Source organism: Planococcus citri, chromosome 1 (genome assembly GCF_950023065.1).
Source record: "Planococcus citri chromosome 1, ihPlaCitr1.1, whole genome shotgun sequence".
Lineage (NCBI taxonomy): Eukaryota > Metazoa > Arthropoda > Insecta > Hemiptera > Pseudococcidae > Planococcus > Planococcus citri.
Genome location: NC_088677.1, coordinates 51,466,162 through 51,487,718, shown reverse-complemented (window position 1 = coordinate 51,487,718; position 21,557 = coordinate 51,466,162). Strand labels below are relative to the sequence as shown.

Here is a 21,557-nt window from a genome sequence, read left to right as displayed (position 1 = left end):
AGATATACACAAAAACCTATTCCTATATCTATTTGTTATGCTAATGTAAATGTCATCTCAACTTGAAATTTACTTTTTCGGCGAAATTTATTTTCACTAACAAATTTACAAATAATTTTACCATTTAATGATGTCGTGTTCGTTGTTGAAGTATTTTGTGCATAGTGTGCGATACTTTTTCAGCACCCCGTTGTGTCGTCGTTCTTATACTTAGACGTTTTCACCATATTTCAAATGATAATAAGGTATGATTTATTCTCAGATATTTGGGTGTCTTGCGAAACTAGACTGAAAAATAAACGCCCATAATTTTCGATAAATTATATGGATAAAAATAAAATAAGACAACTTGGAAAAGCGTCGTTCTTGTTTCTTCTTCCTTACCTGTTTTAGTTGAATTGTTCAAAATGCGAAAAGAATATATTTTTTGAAAATTCAATCTAAAATAAATTTTTGTTCTGGAAACGTTCGTAGGTACATAATTTATATCAATCCGGACCCACCTTCTAATAAATAGGATAATGACATCAATAAAAATATTATTGCACTGAAAAGTGTTGATACCTTGAGGTGTAGTGCGAATCGAGTACCATATTCTGGATCACTATTGCTTAGTCATTTTACCTGTATTATTGTTACACTCGTAGATCAATTGGAAATTCGAGTACAGCTGGTGTATCGGAGTTAACCGAACACTTATGATATATGCTGGAAGGTTAACAACATATCAAGCGAGAAAACACAATTATAATTAAGATAATCTGCACTCGACTACGCCGATTTCATTTTTGCATTCGCAAAGTGAAAGAATTGGCCATTATTCTGCCATCATCTGTGCTCGATGCAGCGACGTTGAATTTCAAAATGTTTCGGTTTCAAAGAGTCAAAGATCTTTGTTGAAGTAGAAAGGTATGACGGGTTTGGTGAGTTAAATTCATTAGAAATTTATTTCGTTTCAGGGTTTGATATGACGCTGCTGATATTTACTATAGCAAAGCTTCGGGTAAAAATGTATATAGGTACGTAGTGTAAGTATGAGTTGTTGAACGTAGAAGTTTTTCTTCATGACTGTGATGTGATTGATTGAACAAGAACAGTGGACCTACGTTAATAATACATACGTGGGCATGCTGGGTACGTAGAAAGTGTAAGGTAAATTTCTTCGTGTTCGATTAAGTAATTCAAATTTCGAGTTGGGGAACGAGGAGATTATGAAAACGCTGAAATTATTCAAGTGTTGGGATACTTATATTCAGGGCCTTTTTTGTGGGGTCACGCGAGGGCACGCAGCGCCTCTAAAGAGCCTCCGAAGGACATTTCAAAAATAACAAAAAATTGCCAACAAACTGAAAAAATGAGAGAATTTGGGAGGAAAATGAAGTTTGGCGAAAAAAGAAGCTTTTAAGCGATTTTATAAAAAAACAAGACTTGTTTGGCAAACTTCGAAACAAAATAAAATAAGCTAGACTTTTTAAGCCGACAAAGCAAAAATCAATGCTTTTTGGACGTTTTGGCAAAAAAAAGCACAATAAATTTCTAAGCAATTTTGGCAAAAATTACAACCATTTGCTTATTTTATCAGAAAAATTATTTCCTGAGAATTTTGACGAAAAAACATTAGCCCTAATACAACTTCTCGTTATTTTGACAAAAAACGGAAATTTCTTACAATTTTGGTGAAAACAAAATTTTTTGAGTACAACCTAATCTTGGTAAGAACAGGACTGTCCGGAAATTTTGGTAAAAATTAGCCCTTTTTTGACAATTTACAAAAATAAACTCTTCTTCACAATTGTGCCAAAAATGTACATTTCTTTACTATTTTTCCAATTATTGACGTTTTTTGACAATTGGCACTTTTTGTCAACTTTTGTAAAAATCAACACTTCTTGACTTAGACAAATTTTGTCAAAAAAAAATGTACTCGTATAAGGATTCATCGAACTCAATAAAAAAATGTTCTTTAAATTATTTTGACCTATCAAAAAAAATTGGAATTTTTTATTCTGCTGTGAGCTCAAAAATGATCGAAATTTTTATTTTTTCTTCAAAATCGACTTTTTAACCTTGAAAATGGTGTTTTTGTTTTAATCAGGTCAATATGAATTAATAAAATAATAGATCTGTCCACTTTGAGCCACTTTCATTTTTTCGAATTCCTCAGTTTGGACAAAAGGATCACTGATCACTGAAACAATGATTGGATCAATTCAAATTGAATTCTCAGTCTCGTAAAAAAATCAATCCGAAGTCAAGTCAGTGTGTGTACAATATTATAGGTAATCTTGATACCTATGTAAATGATATTTTATAAGGATTTTTTTTTTCCAAAATACCTATTCTGATGTTAAAAATTATTTTTCTGTCAAATATTTGATTTTCAAGATGTCTTAGTTTGCTCGGAGGAAAACGATTGAATCTGATCAGGTCTGAACTATAACTCTGATCTGGTGAGATCTAATCAGAGACGTAGCGAAGATGAACTATTTCTAGAGGGCAGAAATCATTAAATTCTCGGTCAAATTAGATCCATAGAATGCCCGGATCCGATCATATCCAATCATTTTCCTGTGGTGATTTCTTCAATTTTTTAAAAATGTCATATTTTCAAAATGAAATTCCAACTACGTTTCTCGTTTAAATCGATCTCGCAAGTCTTCGGAAACTTTTCTCGTGTCCCGATACAATTATCTCGTCATCGAGAGGTAAAAGCAAACTTCACGAGTACAGAATAAACAACTCGGTTTATTAAATGTACTCGTGTATCGTACAACTCGATAGAGCACCGCTTCGCGCCAAATTACCGCACCGATTGCAACCGAGAATTCTCTACTCTTATAACAGCGTAAATTTACAAACAATGCAAGTAAGATGCAACGTGAAATTGGTAATGTGTAATTGTATCGCGCGCTATTAAAGCGTGTAAACTGTATCCTCCAGCTATGTTGACACAATTGCTACCTAACTATTTTCTAATCCAACCTTACCGTTATTAAATTTATACGTAACAATAATACGAGTATAACAGGGATACATGTTCGTATTTTATGGTACTACATTCTACATTGTTACTCTCCGCAGCTCGTTTATGAACGGCAGAGGGGAATGGAAAATAAATATCGTAAATATACGTATACGTAAGTCAATCAGTGAAGATGGATAAATAAATTGTAGGTGAAATAGCTTTTCTTTTTTGAAATATAAAGAATAACTATCTTTATATAAGGATAAAAAAATTGAACTTTAGATTCAAACGCTCGTATTCGAAAAATCCACTGAAATCGTACTTGCACGTATTTCGAAGGAAGTTTTATCAACTCGAAGCTCTCTGAGTAAACGATTTTCTGATTTTTTCCAATCACCCTTATACAACCTTACAAACTGAAGGGTGTCTTAAACCGTAAACGACAGGAGGATGGTTACTCAACAAATTCATTTAAATAATGGCGCATTTTCCAATACAGGGGCGAGGGGAGGGGTAACGCAAAATTTCGTTTTGGAAACACCACACATAAGCAGGCACTCTACGATTTCTATCTGCATATGATTCAACATGTTGTGTTTGCGGCTTATTAATTAATCCGCAGCTCTCGTCGAGTGTGGTTTAAAAACAAAAGCTCTACGAGGAAGAGTTGACGCCGCCGCCGCCGTCGTGTTACCAGTGTCGAAAATATATCCGCTTGACCTTGAACAAGGTCGCGGTTGTAATTAACCGTAAGATATGTGCTTTACGGTGTAACTTGGCCGTTGAATAAACTAGTAATTTTTTTCTCTCGTAGTAAATTTTTGCATTATAGTAGACGTTTAGAGAGTTAGTAAATAGGTAACCAAGAAGCGCGCGCATTTAGACACGACACGAGTACATTTCTAAATATTTTGTATTTGTACCTCGCCAAACACTATACAGACGTTAATATTTTTAAAAATCGCATCACCCACGTTTAAGTGTGATTTTTTTCTTTTTTTGGAAACATCTTTCATTCAGGGTTACACTTTTCGTGTGATTGATTTAGTTCGATATTCGGATAATTTTTAGAGTGATGATAATGAAAGAGTCACGCCGACAAATACCACCACGCGTGATGAAATAGAATAGTGAAATAAAACTCGAATTGTGATTACGATTTGGTAAGAAGCTGTAATTTATAATAATGTTAATAGTTCGGGTACGCTCTGTGTGACGACTGACGATGGTGTGTAAAGTGTTCGTCGTCGTTTATGAAGATTCCATGTATTACTTGATGATGATGATGATGATGGCGATGATTGTAATAATATTGTCGTGGGAATTGGTGGTATAGAATGCGACAGTGGTTTACTGTATGAAATTAATGTCCTACTTTTAATATATATCATTAACGGATCAATTGGTGGACGAGCCCTGTGTTCAAACAAACGATGAATTATATAAACCATAATGAATGTTTATAGTAAACGAGACCTTTGTGTTTTTCCATTTGGAACACTCTGCATAAGCGTTTGTGGCTGTGCTTTTCGTATATGGCGGTCCCGCGAAGTGTCCGAGAGCTATTTAAAAACTCATTATTTTCGTATTCTTATTGTGTAATTATTAGTGCGAGTTAACGCGGCGAATAATCAAATGGTATGCGTCGATTAATGTATTTTGTTCTTATACTCGAATATGACCGCGTTTAGTAGTCATTGTTTTATTTGTTTTCAATTTGCGAAATTTGTAAAAAAAAAAAATTGGCCCCAATTTTCAAACTCTCTTGGTTGCGTTGATGTAATGTAGTACGAGCAATTCGCGATCAGGGCAGCGTCGGTCGCGTCCTCTGCGTATCAAGACGCGCGGAATTTATTAATGCAATTTTACAAAACGACAGGAAACATGATAAGATTAACGAATAACGAGATCGTGTACGAGTTGGTTGAACTTTACTGTGTGTAGTGTACTGGTTTCGTTTGCGCAAATTACCTACCTAGTACCTCTACCTACCAAGATAATTTAATGTTTTTTTTTTTTTTTTTATTTCATTCAAGTGCCTCGTTTTGCGTTAAGTTGGTATGTTATTTTGATGACGTTGCGAACCATGCGTGATTACGATTAATTTAAAGGTGTAAATTTTGTGCTCGAATTTCTTCTTCCATGGCGCGGTCAGGAAGTGAATCGGATGTGACATTTTGCTGAGTGCAGGATTCCCGTTGACGTTTGAAGGGAGATGATATTTACTTCCTCTCCTCCCCTTCCTCTTGTTGAGAATTCTAAAGCATGAAAATTGATTTTTTTTCATCATGCTTTGTAGATTTTCATGTGATTGGTTTTATACCGGTAACGAAATTAATTTAATAGGATCCCGAAAAAGTAGTCCTATAATTTGACATTTTTTATGAGTACTGGGTGTGATTGAATTTGGAGAAAAACATAAGAAATTATGGCACCGCATTTCCATAATTTTTCCAAAATTTTTAAATGTGGCAGAAGAGCATGGCTGGAGTAGCACTGTCTATGCGATAGCAATGCATGCGAAGAATTGATGTAAATGTACTCCTGGACTCCCAAAACGGATTTATTTTCCCTTTATTATGAAAAAAATCAGATTAATGAATAGAATATTCCTTCAACTTTAGGATCTATGAAAAGAATTAGTAAGAATCTGCATGTTATATGTTATATCACATTTGTTCATTTTAAGTTTTAAGTGCCTCGAGTGCTTGTCAAAAAATTTAAATTTTGCAAAAAAAAAAAGCTTTTTGTGACTTGATGCATCATGTATTTTTATAAAATCCAAGGTTTTTTTACCAGCGGAACAGTTTGAAAAACAAGACAAAAGTAGGACCATTTCCTTGAACTTTGGAGGTAAACCCAAGTTCAGCATTTCTTCAGATTTTTTTCAAGTACTGAAGAAACCAATCAATATTTTTGTCTCAATTATATCGCCTGAGAATTTTTTTTAAACTCACATTTTCAAAAGATGACATTAAATGGAAATTTTTGAGGGATATTCTGGATACACGATTGCCCACATAGTTGCATGAAAATGCAAAAATTTCAAATGAACAATTTGAAGAAACGAATTGGACGAAAATACTTCAAATTTGAAACATACCCTACTAAGTAGTACATACATTATGCTTCAAGGCGAAACTAAAATTTTGTCAGGTGCATTTTAAAATTGCTTCTTTTTTACTCAAGTTATCGCGATTTGAAATTTCGGTGAAAATGGTCGACATTGGACAATATTTCAAAATTGCATTTTTTTCCCCCAGTAATTACCTATCAGTGTTCGAATTGAAAAATTATGAAAATTTTGAAATTTTGAACTGCAAATGAATTAACTGTATGGAAAATCCCGCCCGTGTTCGATTAATTTGTTTACCGCCATTTTTCCACGTTTATTTCATTTTTATTAATAGCCAACTACCCGTGAAGTATTTTTTTCTAGTATGTAAATTGATATGCGGTATAGCTGCAGTTACGCGATATCAAGATTACTCAAGGCCGTAATAAATCAGAAATGCAATATTTTTTGACGACAATTTTTTATAAACGTTGGTGCATTTCTTTCATTCTTTTTTTCAAACTGCTAATTTATATCTTTTCATACTCGTGAGATTTTTCAAAAAATGTAAAATTGATAATATTTCAAGTAGGTACTTACTTATGTATTTTTTAAAGAGGAGATTAATTCGTATTATTCATGTGGTATAAAAATTTTAAATGAAATCTTCATAAATTTATTCATTACAAATCCTCGACCTTTTTATCCGATTAACTGGTGCGCTCCCTCAATTGGTAATGAAATTAGAGGTATAGTTAACATGTATTCGAAGGATTCATGTAGATCCTACTCCTAGGTAGTTAGTTGGTCTAGGTACGTGTGCATATATTTTAAGCTTAACGGCTACAGCATCGAGAATCGTATAAACGAACATAAAAATTAACTGTGTAAGCTGTGAAGAACTAACCCTCATGTTTATACATACTACAAGCAGTTACACAAATGTATGTATTCTTACTTGTGCATCATATGGTTCATAAGGAAGAAAAGAAACAGAAAAGGAGGCGGGAAAAAAACATGTGAGAGATGATCGCAATGTACTACAAAAGAAAAAGACGGAACTTGGCCGTATTCTCTACATACATCTATTACGTATACACTATAGATAGCATATAACCTTTAGTTGAAAAATACTTGAACGTTACTAACATAAGGTGCATTTTGGTTTTGTTTTAGTTATACCTTTTGATTGGACGATGACATCCCTGGAGGAACGTTTCGGTATGATCAACACGTGTTCGGACGAAAGGGCTGCCGGTGTTATTTCTGGATCGGATCCTTATCGAGAATTGGAATTATATCTCGAAAAAGTCAACGTGAGTTTGTTTTCATATTTATTCGTATGTTTTACATAGAATAAGCTCGTACTGATGTGAGAGAGCATTTTGTTGATTATTGATATCCAGTCGACGAGATAAAAATCAGGATATTTCTTTCAATAGCGGGGGAGTAAAATATGTAAACTAGTGCAAGATGAATGATATTTGGCACGACGTGTGACGTATAATAACGCATCCATAGCGACTTCCTTTTTGAAATTTTGATAGTACGTATACAAGAGGAGCGGTTATTATTCTCGTATGGTGTACCATTTTGTATTTCGAAGTCGACGGATGTGTCTGTGTGTGGTATTGGTTTGAGAGGGTTGAATGATAACGAGGCAGAATTTCAAAAGTTGGGTTATAGAATCGTATGTATGGAAAAAGATGTCGTGTCTCAATGACTTTTCAGTCTGCAGGTGGCAGAATTAGCTTCTGAAAATGAATTAGGGTACCTACGAATTTTTACTCAATTTGAAAATTGAAGAAGCTACGAATGAATAATTTCTTCGATCACTTTTCAAAAACAGCAACATTGAAAATCAATTGGCATTTTTTACTTTTTCACCTCTTTTCCTTTTCACCAATAACCCGGTCGAATTCATTTCGTCTGTGACCAGGGTAGTTTTTGGGATTGAACTAGTGGGTAATTTTGCCTTACGTGCTAAAATGTTCTATGTATAGCTGTAATGACCGTAAAAATCGTAGCCCCTAATATTATGCAACTCGTGTCGAAGAAAAACTATATAATTGGAATACTTTTCACCATTAGATTCATATTTAAGTCACGAGCTGAGTACAGATTAAATCCTAAGTCATGACTCGAATCACGAACGTTATCAATCTCGAAATGTTGGTCAATTCTTGATTCACTTTAATTCTCGCGCCGAACGCAGCTTTTTCTACCAGATCACGGATCATCGATTATTAAAATGACTACCGAATAATTAAACGTATCGTGTTGTCGGGATCAGTGGCTAGATTCAGCGAAGAAGAAGACATCTATCTATAGAATGTATGCGCCTAATGGTACGAGTACATTACACATGTATAGCTTGAAAAAATATCCCATTAGATGAAACTTGAACTTGTAAATTTCGACCTTTCGCTCGAGTAGTTCTCGTATTCTTGTAAATTGCTATCAACTGATAGAAAACGTAGGTAGCTAAAGCTATAGGATAGCTAAAACCCACAGTACACATATAATACTCGATATGGTACAGGTACACGACGAGTCGACGCGACGAGGCAACAGATGAACTAAAAATGCGAAACAAACATGTTTTCATTAGGGAAAACTTCTTCGTGTTCGTATACTTATATACTACATATTATATGGTGAAGTTTATTTGGATGAAAATTTTAGTTCGCCATAGCAAAAGTTGGGGAAATAGCTTTTTCATATACCTATCTAGTACCTACAACTTCACTACACTATACTAACGGTGTACTATACGTATTTATTCGCATGCTCCTGAGAACGGAAAAGTTTTCTTTTCTACTGCGGAAAGGGCGTTATGGTACTAACACATAAAGAAATTTGCACACAAGACGTGGCTAAGGCTTTAAATTTAAATTATACGTACGTTTGTTTTTCCAATGCATGTTATACCTACCTACCTACCGAGGTACCTATAGTAGGTATCTACCACTGACTACAGCAACTATGTGCATGTACGAGATCGTTGAAATAAAGGAAAGAAAAAAATTCAAGAGACGGATGTTCGGTATGGAACTTCGTGAGATAACGTCATGTCACAGATTCCCATTGGGGAATGTAAACATCGACTATATTGAAAATTATATATGCGCAAGATTTTTCATAATGAATGCAATTATATGCATTACTCGGAAGGATCGTGTGGGTGAGATGCAGTGAAACTGATTATGATTAGAAGTATTCACTACTTGTACTTACTACTTAGTCTACTGTTGCCAGAGTGTGCCATCTCGCGAGGGAGATCTTTTTGACACACTTATAATTGCGGGCGTGTCAATTGTTCGTGATGGAATATTGTACCTCAGTCTTGGTGGTGTAATAGTTTCTTCGATTAGGTACTATTATTATTGATTCAGAAATGATCAATTTTTGTTGCCTTTATTCGAATGGTGCGTACTCGTATCTGTAGGCTAATATGTAAAGTAGTTTTTATGGTAGGAACATGGTATTCTATTGAGTTCTTCTTCGGGTGATTTGTACACTCATGGAGAGTATTAACTTGTAATTTTATTCTTAATGGTTATGTACTCGTAAGTTTTCTTATTCTGTTTTCTTCGAAGGGAACACCTGCGTATCGTTGTTTATGTTCCAGCGCTGCTTGTTTTCCTCGTGTGTTTTATGCAGTGCGGTGTGGTATCTGCATTGTGTTGTGTACGAATGAGAAATTTTTTCATAAAATTTATATTACGTGGCTTGTTTATTTTCATATTGAAATGACATGTAGGTCTAGGTGTGTTGCATCGTTGGTGTCGAAAAATGAATCATGATGATGATGCTCTTCTCATCGATGTGTGTAGATGTATGTAAGATTAGATTTCTTAATGTTGTTTGAAAAATATGTTGGTGGCGAAGAAAATTATGAAAATCAGTATTTCAGTCATTCTTGTGTGATAGGTACATTCTCAAAACGATCCCTTCCGTCGATTGAAAGTGGCTGAGTGGTTCTGGAGCTTTCGATAAATTTTTGTAAATTATGAAGTACCCAATGAAGTTGGAAAGCTAAAATGACTGTATAGGTAAAGGTAGATATACCCCAATTTCATCATGCTGAATCAATTTGGAGGGAGTTTTACGCCCTTCTTGAGCCTCCTCCATATTTTGGAAAGTACAGATTCTCAAAAAATCTCAAAAAATGTCCAGTTGAATCAGACAGATTTTAGTGCATCGAAAATTGGAATTTTCAAAAAAGTTCGTAGAGGCTACAAAACAGCTTAGAGCTATCACCAGTCAACTTGGCATGTCAACAATAAGCAAACATCGTAGCGGGTCAATTTAAAGTGACTTAGTCACTTTTTTCACGAAAAGTCACTTTTGGTTACTTTTTTCATCAAAAGGTCTCTATTGGTTACTTTTCTTCCAAAAAAGTCACTTTTCATCATTTTTCATCCAAATTATCTTTTTTTTACTCATTTTCAAAGAATTTTATGCGAATTATCTTCATTAAACAATTTCAGAATTTTATAAAAAAACACAAATTTTCACTTTTCGAAACATTTCGAAAGCTTTCTTTTTCAAAATCAGGATGGAAATTTATTTTTAAAAAAATCAAGTTTCAAAGCCAAAGAATAAACTTATAAAAAAATATCGTTTTTATGCCTCTTGAAATGCAAATTTTTGAGAACTTTCATCCTCGCTGAGGCCTGTTCTGTTTTCATTTTCAAAATCAACTTCCTTCAAAAAAACATCATTCAAAATCTAAAATTTTAAAAGTAAAAAAACGAACTACTCGTTCTCACTTGAAAAAAAAAAAATGGATTTTCTTGTGGGGCTCGGAGAAGAAAGTACGTATAAGGTTTTTAAGTCAGATATGTATTATGTCGGTTCGTCATTTAATTGAATACAGTACCGATTTCTTATTGAACGTTTTTTACTTTTGTTTTTCGATTTTTTGCTCTCCTGATCGCTGGAATGAAAAAAAAAATTGGTCACTTTTTTGGTTAGGCCTACTTTTTTCACTGCTGAAAGTCACTAAAGTCACTTTTTTTAAGAAAAATTTTGCTACGATGCCTCACAATAAGGCATGAACTGAATTTCAAATTTTTCGTCAAACGGCACGGGTAAGTATTGTAAATTTTTCAATTTTCAAGCCAGTTTGGTGAATTTTTTTTCGAATTTTTGGACCAAAGATTTTCAAAAATTCATTTTTAGAAAAATGAAAAAATGTACCTACCTACTTACTTTTTTTAATTTTAGGACTTTTCCAATGAAATTTTTGATGGCCAGTTTTCTTGTATTGTTTTTTATTTACTTTTTGTGATAATGGGTAGCACAGTAGGTACCTATAGACGGTTTTTGATTATTCTTGCATCAGAACGTTCAATTTTTTTTATGTGTTCGATCATTTTTATTATTTATAATGAAAATAACTACGATGTATAAATATCTCTATGTATTTCATTAGTTCTTTTGAGGTATTTTTTGTGAAAATTGTTGGTGCGAATTAGAATTTTTTCAATTTCATTCTGCGTCATGAGCTTTGTAGTAGGTACCTACTTATTTCATACATTTCTTGAAAAAATAAAAAGCATATCAACATAATATTGTATTGCAAAATTCATCAATTTATGGTCAAGATAGCGAGAGCAAACACTTGGCCCTCGCTATCCAAACCAATATTTCATTTAGAAAATACGTTTGATCGTCTAATTAATTACACGTTATAAACACACGAGAGTGATGCGGTTTTCTCGGATGATTCTATCACTAGGTACCTTTAGGGGTTTTGCCGAATAATTTAATAGCGGCTTTTCGGTAGTAATTTGGCAGAATTATAGCCGTGCAAAATGCAGATTAAATAGTGTTCAACATTAGTTTTTTCATCGCTCAAGTTCATCATTAGGCTAAGGACATTTATTACGTCAGAGTTACCCGATGGATATGTATGATTAGCATATTTCGATATTGCCATTGTCACGCTTTCTCGTAAGATTTATGAGAGGCGCGAATAATATAATAACGCTGTTTCGGGTGTGTATAGTTTTTTTTTCAATTTTCTCGGTACGAATACGATTCGAATGAAAACGTGGAAAGCGGTTTTTGGTAATGGTAGACGACAGGTTGATTTATTTATGAGAGTACGAAACGTGTTTGTACTTTGTTGTTTGAGTGTTATATATTTTGATATTTTTTCGTGTACGATTCAAGTTTGTGATTCTTTTGGATAGGGTGAAGTCCCTTTTTCCATGATTTTTTTTTATCAAAATAAAACTGTCTGATTTGAGAAAGAAATTTTCCTCAAATTTTAAATTCTATGCATCAAACGGGTCGAAGGGTTAATTATCCCCGATGATGGTTTGGTTCAATGGCAATCACTCGTATAATGTACAATTTCGAAAACATTATTAAGTACATTGTGGCTTGTTCAGGGTTGTTGCGGGTGGTTCTTTTCTTCGCTAGGAATTGAAATTAATTTATACAAATTATCGTTGGAATTAATTTTATCCTTTAGAAGCGTCGTCGTCGTCGCCGTATACCGAGAAAAAGTTACTAAATGATACGATATACGGGTATCTATCTACGTGGTGCCGCATCGAGTTAGAATTTATTTTCAAGGATTTACATTACATTCAAATGTCAAAATAACAACTCGTCTAGATCTGGTTCAAGTTTGTGAGAATTAATGAGTTGTGATTGTAACGCTCCGCACGAGCTATACAAATAAGATGTACGAGTATTTTTTTTCTTTTCTGAAATTGCGGAAAAAATTCATAAATGGAGGAGTAATATGGGTGTAGTTTTTGTTGACAGCCGAGTAAGGTGTGAAATGAAGTTTTCTCGCCTGTCCGATACAGTTTGCTGGAAGGTGAATGGTGAAATCTCAATAATTAATAATTTTGATTTTTAAATCAGCGAAACTGCAAAAAAACAAGAGGTTAACTAGTTACGAGAGGTCAAAATATGGTAATTTTCGGCAAGTTTAAAAAAAAACCATTGAAATTAGCATTGCGCGCCGTGAAAAGAGCCCACCAAAGAAAGTGACCCAAGTTTACATGATTTTTAAAAGTGTTTTTACTTGTTGAACATATTAGAAAAGTGCAGGTCGACAATAGAAAAAAATAACAAATTGTTTTACAATAACGTACCTACCTATGTGTAAATGATAAATAAATGACTAATAGGAGAAAGTATACCTATTGCTCCATCGTTGTTAGTTTTCTTTACGAATGTATCCGTATCGTTTAAAATTTCCATTTACATGTCATAACTAACCGTTACTCATGGAGTTTTTTTTCCACGTAAGTAATTAAGATGTGCGAGTCTGCCGGTATCCGTTCATCTACTCGAGAGACCTGGTTGTTGAAAATGTCCCTGCCTGGATCATATTCGCGGAGAATAAAAAGGATAAAGTGTTCGCTGGAAAATGAAAATTCATTCGGTGTTCCAATTCATGGAGTGTAGTTTTTAGCACGTTGTTAATTATTCTCGAAAATGAGAACGTTTAATTATCGATAACCGGTTTGACAGCGAGTATGATTGATTTTTTTGTGAGATTTTTTTCTTTTATTCTTGATTTCTTATCTCCTTCATTGAAGAAATGATCAACGAGGTATACGACAACGTGTTACAAGTTAACATATTTTTCATTCTTTATATCGAATCGACCGCATTCATATTTTAATTCAAAGGTTGTCCGACATGTAACGGGTTAACAATAATTTTTTCTCTATATAATTCGACCCATACGACGACGCGACAGTACCGTCCACCAGGGTCATTGTAGTTGAATCTTATTATTATACAGCAGGCGGCGAATGTGTGTCTATGTAACCTATACCTACATACAATACAAATGCATACAACTGATACTAGTTCTTCAACCGTGTAGAAGCTAGCCCTGAATCGGGATTATCCTCGCTGGTTTTTCCAGTGATTCTCAAACGTATTGAAAATTGTGTGTGGGGGAGTTTTCCTCGTGTATGAGATCAGTTTTCAAAAAATGGCTAAAATTGGGAGGTGTTATTTGAAATATTAGTGGTGTAAACGCTGAAAAATGTACCGTATTGCCTATATATTGGCGTCAATTTTTCTACAGGATTTCATTCTTTTCGAATCAAATGACCTATGTGAAGAAAAAACATTCAACGATACCACGTAAGTGTTGAAAAAAACGAGATCGAATTATTTATAATATTTTTACGAAAATAAAAATCGAAATCTGTTTACTTACGTGAAATTTAAAATATCTGATGACACGAATAGTTGCGTTTATGTATATTGAAGGAGCAATAACAATTTCAAGTTATTCGTGCGAATTGGTTAGATTTGAAGTAGTCTGCAGTCACCAGCAAGCGAGGAAGATGAGGGAGGTGGTGCGGGTTTTCTTTCACGTTAGTGGGTCGGTTTAGCAAACAAATTCATAAAATTGTAAAAATTTTCTTGGTGCTTTTTTGCGTTTGTTTTATCGACAAATTCGCGCGTTTATTGAAAATGTAATTTAAAGGTTTACTCACCCTCTCGCACCTTCCCATCATCAATGAATTTAGTTACCTGGATTATTTTATAGAAAGTTCTGTCTTTCACCCTCTTCATAGGATGTGTACATTCTGTCACTGCTACTCAAGTTTATAATATACTCGTATGTAACATCCCACAAAATGGTTTGTACTCAGATACGCACGCACTTATCTACCTAATATACTTAGGATAAACTCATTAAATTATCGAGTTTTTTATTTATTTATGTTTACTCAATGGATGAATGGAATTTAATTCACTCTTCACTTTCATACTCGTATAATTCAGTTTTCTATATCTCTTCTTCCATTTACACCTTCGCAGGAAGGAAGTGCGAAAAAAATATTCAATCGTTGGATTTTTTATTACCTACTGATTCGAGCTCATCATCTTCCTTGCGGCCCGTAAAAGTCGCAAAAGGTTGTAAAATACTCGTAGTTGCTGTAAATGAATACAAACAACCGATGCGCATTTCCCTTTTCTGGCAAATAATTATCCTACCGAAGTATCTCTTTCGGGATTTTCAATTAAAATCATCGGCCTACTATTTCCTATAATATACAATGTGTATCTTGTAACAGTAGAGGGCATTTGGATGATAATTTTTGTCTCGTGCTCGTGTATCCATTTGGTTCATGTAGGTGAAGTAATTTGTGTGGCCAAAGAGCCATCTTTCGCGCTATCCAGATGCTGTTAAAAATATGACAGCTGAACGATTATGTATCGTTTTACGAGAGTCAATTACAGTATGGTGAAATTCATTCAAGAAACCTTCTAATTGTTTCGATTATATTTTAGATGATTAAATAACGGCAACATCATCCATTGTCATACGACGTGTGTTATAGATATACAAGGTGCCCTGGTCCCATCAAACGTCTACTTGTATTTCGGATTGAATTTCGGTATAATTCGACTATTTAAAAAACAAAAAAAATTAATGGAGCTGGCATCCAGAGTATATTCTAATAAAGGAGGTATACTTACCTATCCCAACTGGCAGACATTTTTTTGAGCGAAGACAAGAAGTCATGTTGAAAGAGCATCGAAAAATATGTACATTACCAGTCAAAATTTCAAGTGCTAAAATGCATTTTTGATTTTTGGAAAATTTTTGAAAATCAAAGTAAAAATGCAAAAAAAATGAAAATTTTACCAAATTGAGGTAGGAGAGTTTAAATTTGGTATGTACTCTTCTGGAGGCTTCAGAACTACTCAAAACGCTACGAAACACTTTCTAATCATGGGAGGGGGAGAGGTTGAAAATACAAAAAAAGATGCATACCTACCAAATCACAATTCTAATCACGTAAAATTACCCAAATTTGATTTCCAAGAATTCTTCTAAACTGTACCTTATTAGCCCTTAAAATTTTGGCTGTTTTGATGTGTACCTAATCATTAAGTATGAAAAATTTGTCAAGAAATGTATTTGAAAATATTTTATAGAAAATTATTTGTCTATTATTCACTTCAGATCCATTGTTGGGGCTCTATTTTAAAAATAAAAATAATTTCTATTTGAAACAATTAATGGTGTCATTTTTCTAAAACTTCCTGGATCTTTGAAATGAAGAAAAATGAATTCAACATTCAACCCATAGAGATAATATAATGATGGGATAGATGGAAAATCACAGTCGCTAGTCGTTGATCTTTTTTTTCGCCAAATTTGCTTTTGTACTTTTCTAATTTTTGAAAAAAAATTCATCCTAGATTCAGGGTTCGGCATGATCCGGATCACTTTTTTTATGATCCGGATCATGATCCGAATCATTTTCAAAAATTTGATCTTGATCCGTGATCCGGATCACAGCCAGTCGTAGTGATCCGTGATCCGGATCACTCATTTTCGGATCATTCAACGGATCACCAAAAATATCATCTTTTTTTTTACTTTTTTCATTTTTTCCTCACTTTTCACCCTTTTAGTTGGTTTAAAATTTTTCATGTAATTAAAAAAGGAGAAAAATCTAAAAAAATTTCAAATAAAAAAGATTTTAACGTTATTTAAATTAAATTAATAATTGAAAGATCAAAAATGAGAAGTTTGATTTGCCAAAAGTAGCGAGATCAAAACGTAGAATGTGAAAAATCATTTGTTTTTGTATCAAAGTGGAAGAAAAGTATCTTTTTTTTCAATTTTCATATTCAGTGACCCTAATGGTTAAAAAATAAAAATTGAAAATGATCCGAAAATTGATCCGAAAATGATCCGATTTTTCGGATCACGGATCACGAGTGATAATTTCATGTACCCTTGAAAAATGAATGATGGTGAAAAAGCAATGAAAACTCCTGTCTCAAATTTCGTGGAAGGGGGTTGATAGAAGGGTTCGTCGATTTTCCTAGTTTGGCAGTACTCAAGTTTGCGAACCTTTTTCCGTCCAACTCTCAAAAAGATAAAGATGTGCAAAACGATCACCCCCAAAGAACACCTCTTGAAATACGTTCTAAGGGACATCCTGTATATAGGTATTAGGTACATAGATGTATTTATCTCAGATTACGCAAATCGAGGCGAAAAATTGCATACCCTTCGCCTTCAGGTATTGGGTGGATGTTACGTATAGTGCGGGCCAATTTATCAGGCACAGTATTCTTGGTTAATTTATTGGCCCAGCAAAGGCGTCTTTTATTTGGGAATTTTTTTTCATTCGATCCCACCTTGAAATGGCTAATAATTTAAACGGTGCACGGTTAAGAAACACACCATACAATAGCCCGGACTATTTGTTTACGATCATTTAAAAATTACATTCGTCCTGTAGCCGACTGAAGGTTGGAACCACTGATATATCATTATGTGACAGAAAAGGAAATGGACAACTATCCTCCTATATTACATTAGCAAGTACGTAGTCTGCTGGAACTAAGTCTCCCACTTGCCATGTTTCAGATATAGTAGATGGCGTGTGTCGTGTCTTCGGCGAACCTACACAAAATAATAACGTGCCTCGATCGAAACCGATGGTACAATTTTTTGGTTTATGACGCTTTTGACGCTTTTCAAGCGACCGTGTTGTGTGAAAATTCGCGAAAATCGTCTCCATCGATGTGTTTCTTGGTATCGAATCCGTTAAACGTGCGCAATTTGATTAGAATGGTGATAGTGCGCGGATACAGGGGTGTTTGTAAACAGGTGTAGTCTTCTTGATGCATGTGTTGCATTTTGCAATTATCACTTGTATCGTCCATTTATACCAGCTCAATTGTGTCGAAAAAGTGGCAATTTTCGGTTGTCTGGTGTGATTTTTCATCTGCTAAAGGATGGTTCTAAATAATAGGTAAGAGTTAAGCTAATTTTCTCTCTTTTGTGATTATTATTAATGTTTAATCAAACGATAATAACGTGATTATGACGGCGAAATTTTCCATCGATTTGGAACGAGTGGATTTTTGAAAAAAGATAACATTTTCACGTTTTAAATTCAACGATGACACGTGTACTTAATAAAATTATTGTATAAGAAGACCAGCTTATCATTATCAGTTGATGAACAGTGCGTATTGGTGTAAAGGAAGCGATAATGTTTTGAAATGATCGGAAATTAGGGGTTTTTGGCCAGTGGATGACACCTATAACCTTTAATCAACGTGAATAAAGTCCATATTTATTCGAATTGCCTGCATCCAATAATCGTAATAATTACGACGATGATGTTTGTAAAAAATTCTCGCCGTTTGGATGGCGTTCGACCGATCCCAAAATCACGATCAAATATTTATAAGTAATTTTCGCAATATCAAGGTCTTATAGGGCCGCTCATGTTGGCTAATACACTTGCACGATGTTAAACTACCTTACTGTATGCGTTTTTCGTGGCATATTTTTCGTATGCTGTAAATTAGTAAACATGTTAGAACAATCTTTCGTTCACTATAATGGTAAACATTCTGCCACTGTATGGTTATAAGCTGTGTGACGTCATTCTAATAGGCTACTAGGTGAAAAAAAATGGAATACTTTACGATATAGTTTTGAAGGTGATTATTATGAACAAATATTTCCAATATACTTACAACCCATACGGATAAATATGACCAGTTTGAATAAAATTCCTTAAATTCTATAAAATGGTAGAAAAATTACCCTGCCCAGCTTCGAAAATCGAGATTTATGGTAATTCTATAGTGGAATTTATCTGGGTAATGCGCGTGCCAATGTGTCAATTAAAATGCAAATATGTCCACTCGCTAGTTTTTATGCATAAAATACCTGTAGGTATTGTGGTTGTGCATATGGTATCGAGAGATTTCCAGGAAACTAAACGCGAGAAAACAAATTCAACGTTGATAACATCGACGAGCTTGAGCTCTCGAGTCGAGGTGAAGGTTAAGTAAGTCCGAGATGGTCCCAAATGATACATTCGAATTTGTGTGTCATCTTCCAAGTTTATTGGAAAAATCCCGCCTTTGAGGATTCTCTCTTTGGTTGGAATGGCGCAGCGTATATACTCGTAGGGTTAGTGGTGGTTCTATAATGGGCGTTTGTTATTGCGAAACTGGACCCTGGAGTCAAGACGGGCACTAATAAGTAGATTCGAATGGTTCGGTTGTGACGTAGAATCTTTATGTATACCTCGGGTAAATGTAATAAGCCGGAGCGATTTCTTTTAATTTGATTTTTATTGAACTTATGTATTTTTAAAGGGATTTTTTTTGTTTGAGAGAAACGGTTTGTTTAACGTTGAGTAGGTGGTAGGTACATAGGTACGCATTGATTTTGGTACCTATTACATTTTTGCAGTAGGAAAAAGAAGAAGTGTTTATTAGGGTGGAGCAAAAAAAAATATTTATCTTGGATTTGTTCGAAAATTAGTGAGTATGTTTACTTTGAGTGGGAGACTACCCAGAAAAATTTTGAGCCCCCTAGCCATTCAGGGGATTGAACCAGGGGTCTTCTAAGTAGGATCATTAAAAAAAACACAAAAAAACGTAGTGATTTGCGTTTTTTAGATATTACAACTTGTGCAACCCCTCGATCACCCCTCTCAAAAGTTACGATTTCAGTTTCTAAACATTCCTGACTTGCTATAATAGTTAAAATACCCCAATTTCTAGGTATACAGGGACAGGTGAATTGAATTCCAAATGTGTATCCAGTCTAAGTACGTATTTGCAGAAAACTTGCTGGATTACCCTGTATGTATTGTATGTGTACAAATTCGTTGGGGTATAACCTATCTATATGGCATAAATTCTACATATAAGTAACCACTACATTTAAACAAATACAATATTAAGTACACATATAGAGACAGACAAGAGACGATTGTGCTGAGTGAACATAAATCGTCCGATTGTAAATACCACGTATGAATAAATACAGCATTATTTTTTGCATTCATGTTGAGGTAGGTATATAAGGTAGAGTATGGGTTATTCCAACAATAACAAATACGAATCGGTTAGTGTATTGTCATTTTTCAAACACCATGAATCTACATAATGATATCGCGAAGGCGGATCATTTCATTTGCACGTATACTTGTTCGTATACAAACGAATAAAATAAACGTAGGAACATTCGCATTATTTACAAAGCATCATTAGCGAGTAAATTTTACTTTTTCAAACGCTTCTCCTCAGCTCTCACTCAGTCTCAGTTCGATGATCAATGAGACTTCATCACGATACAATCGTCATCACTTTCCTCTGTGAAACTTTTTATGCTATAAAATTTCCAATTTTCACCTTTTGGGGCACCGAGTTACGAGTGAAAATCTTGATCATACGAGTACACGAGTACAATGCGATTTTGATTTTCGATTCATTTTCTATACACATTTTTGATCCAAGGTTCAAACTTGAAGTATGTACCTGTGTTCAGTTGTATTATGATCTTATGTATTGGTAGGTTTACGCCCATATCGTCGAATACTTACTACCTATTCGAGTAGCTAAGGTAGGTAGAGGTGTACGTAAACCATGTATCTGTCAAATGTACAATTGCGCTCGTTAATGTTGATCGTTTAGCGTGAATAATGCGCTCAAGCTCATCTTGTGTGATTCGGACAACACACTTAAGTAGTACCTAGCTAATGTCGACATTGACCATGGACCAGACGTATTAACAGGACGCTTTCGACCGTACGTCTACGTGTATGCGTATTGCGTGTCGTAATAATCTCGTCCGCCCGAAACGTTCTACAGCACGCCACGATGCTCTGCACTTGCAGTGGCGGTGACGGTGGCGCGGCGGGCTGCAGGGTATTCAATTTCAACTATTTCGTAATCTTGTACACAGTGCATATACCTCGGACTGTTTTTATTTATTTATTATGTTTTAAAATCAAATTAAACCGTTTTAGGATGCCTACAGTGCATATACGAGTAGTAATGTGTAAGTAGATATACGATGCAACTACCATAATCTGGACTTTTTTTTTCGATGAAGTTGTGATAAGCTGGGCTGTTTAATTCACAACACTTCGCACCGCTGAGCAATTACCAAAGTTAACGAGACGATTTCTCGAATAAAAACATCCTAATTTATTAACGAGGCTATTTATTAGGTGAGATAATACCCGCAGTCGAATGTTTCTTTCGTATTTTGGACGATCAACGCACGTATCTCCTACTTACAAATATCATGAAAGATTCCAAGATCCGGAATTTCTGAAAACTTTATTAAAATCAAGGCTAATAAAAAAGACAATAATTCAAAGACGAGAATGAAGTATCGCAAGTTTTCCCTTACAAGGAAACGATTTTAAATCATGAATGACGAATTCCTATGTTAAGATTTTCAATTTGATAAAAGAAATTGACACAATTTTTCCATCGATTTCACACTCAAAATCCAACATTCCGATAAAAAGCCAATAATACAACTCGAATAATACGTTATAGATAATTATTGCGCGATTCCTGTTTGTTATTAGCTTATTACCTTGACACTTCGATGGAAAAAAGTTATAAAATGGAAAATCAATAACAATCTTTCTTATCGCTTCATCTCAAACTACTGATTAGTCTCTCATTCTGAATTTGGAATTGAGTTATTTATTAAATCGTGATTTATGAAAGTATGCCTCTTTC

At 34.4% G+C, this 21,557-nt stretch overlaps 1 protein-coding gene across 2 annotated transcripts in view; it reads left to right on the top strand.

Moving 5' to 3' along the window:
- Positions 1 to 21,557, top strand: part of cv-c (crossveinless c) — a 180,592-nt gene that overhangs the window by 22,101 nt on the left and 136,934 nt on the right. For both annotated transcript variants that reach the window (XM_065345940.1, XM_065345939.1), the window contains exon 3: positions 7,197 to 7,336. In XM_065345940.1, coding sequence (XP_065202012.1) covers positions 7,217 to 7,336 — 120 coding nt within the window. In that variant the 5' untranslated portion in view covers positions 7,197 to 7,216. The remainder of the gene's footprint in view (positions 1 to 7,196; positions 7,337 to 21,557) is intronic.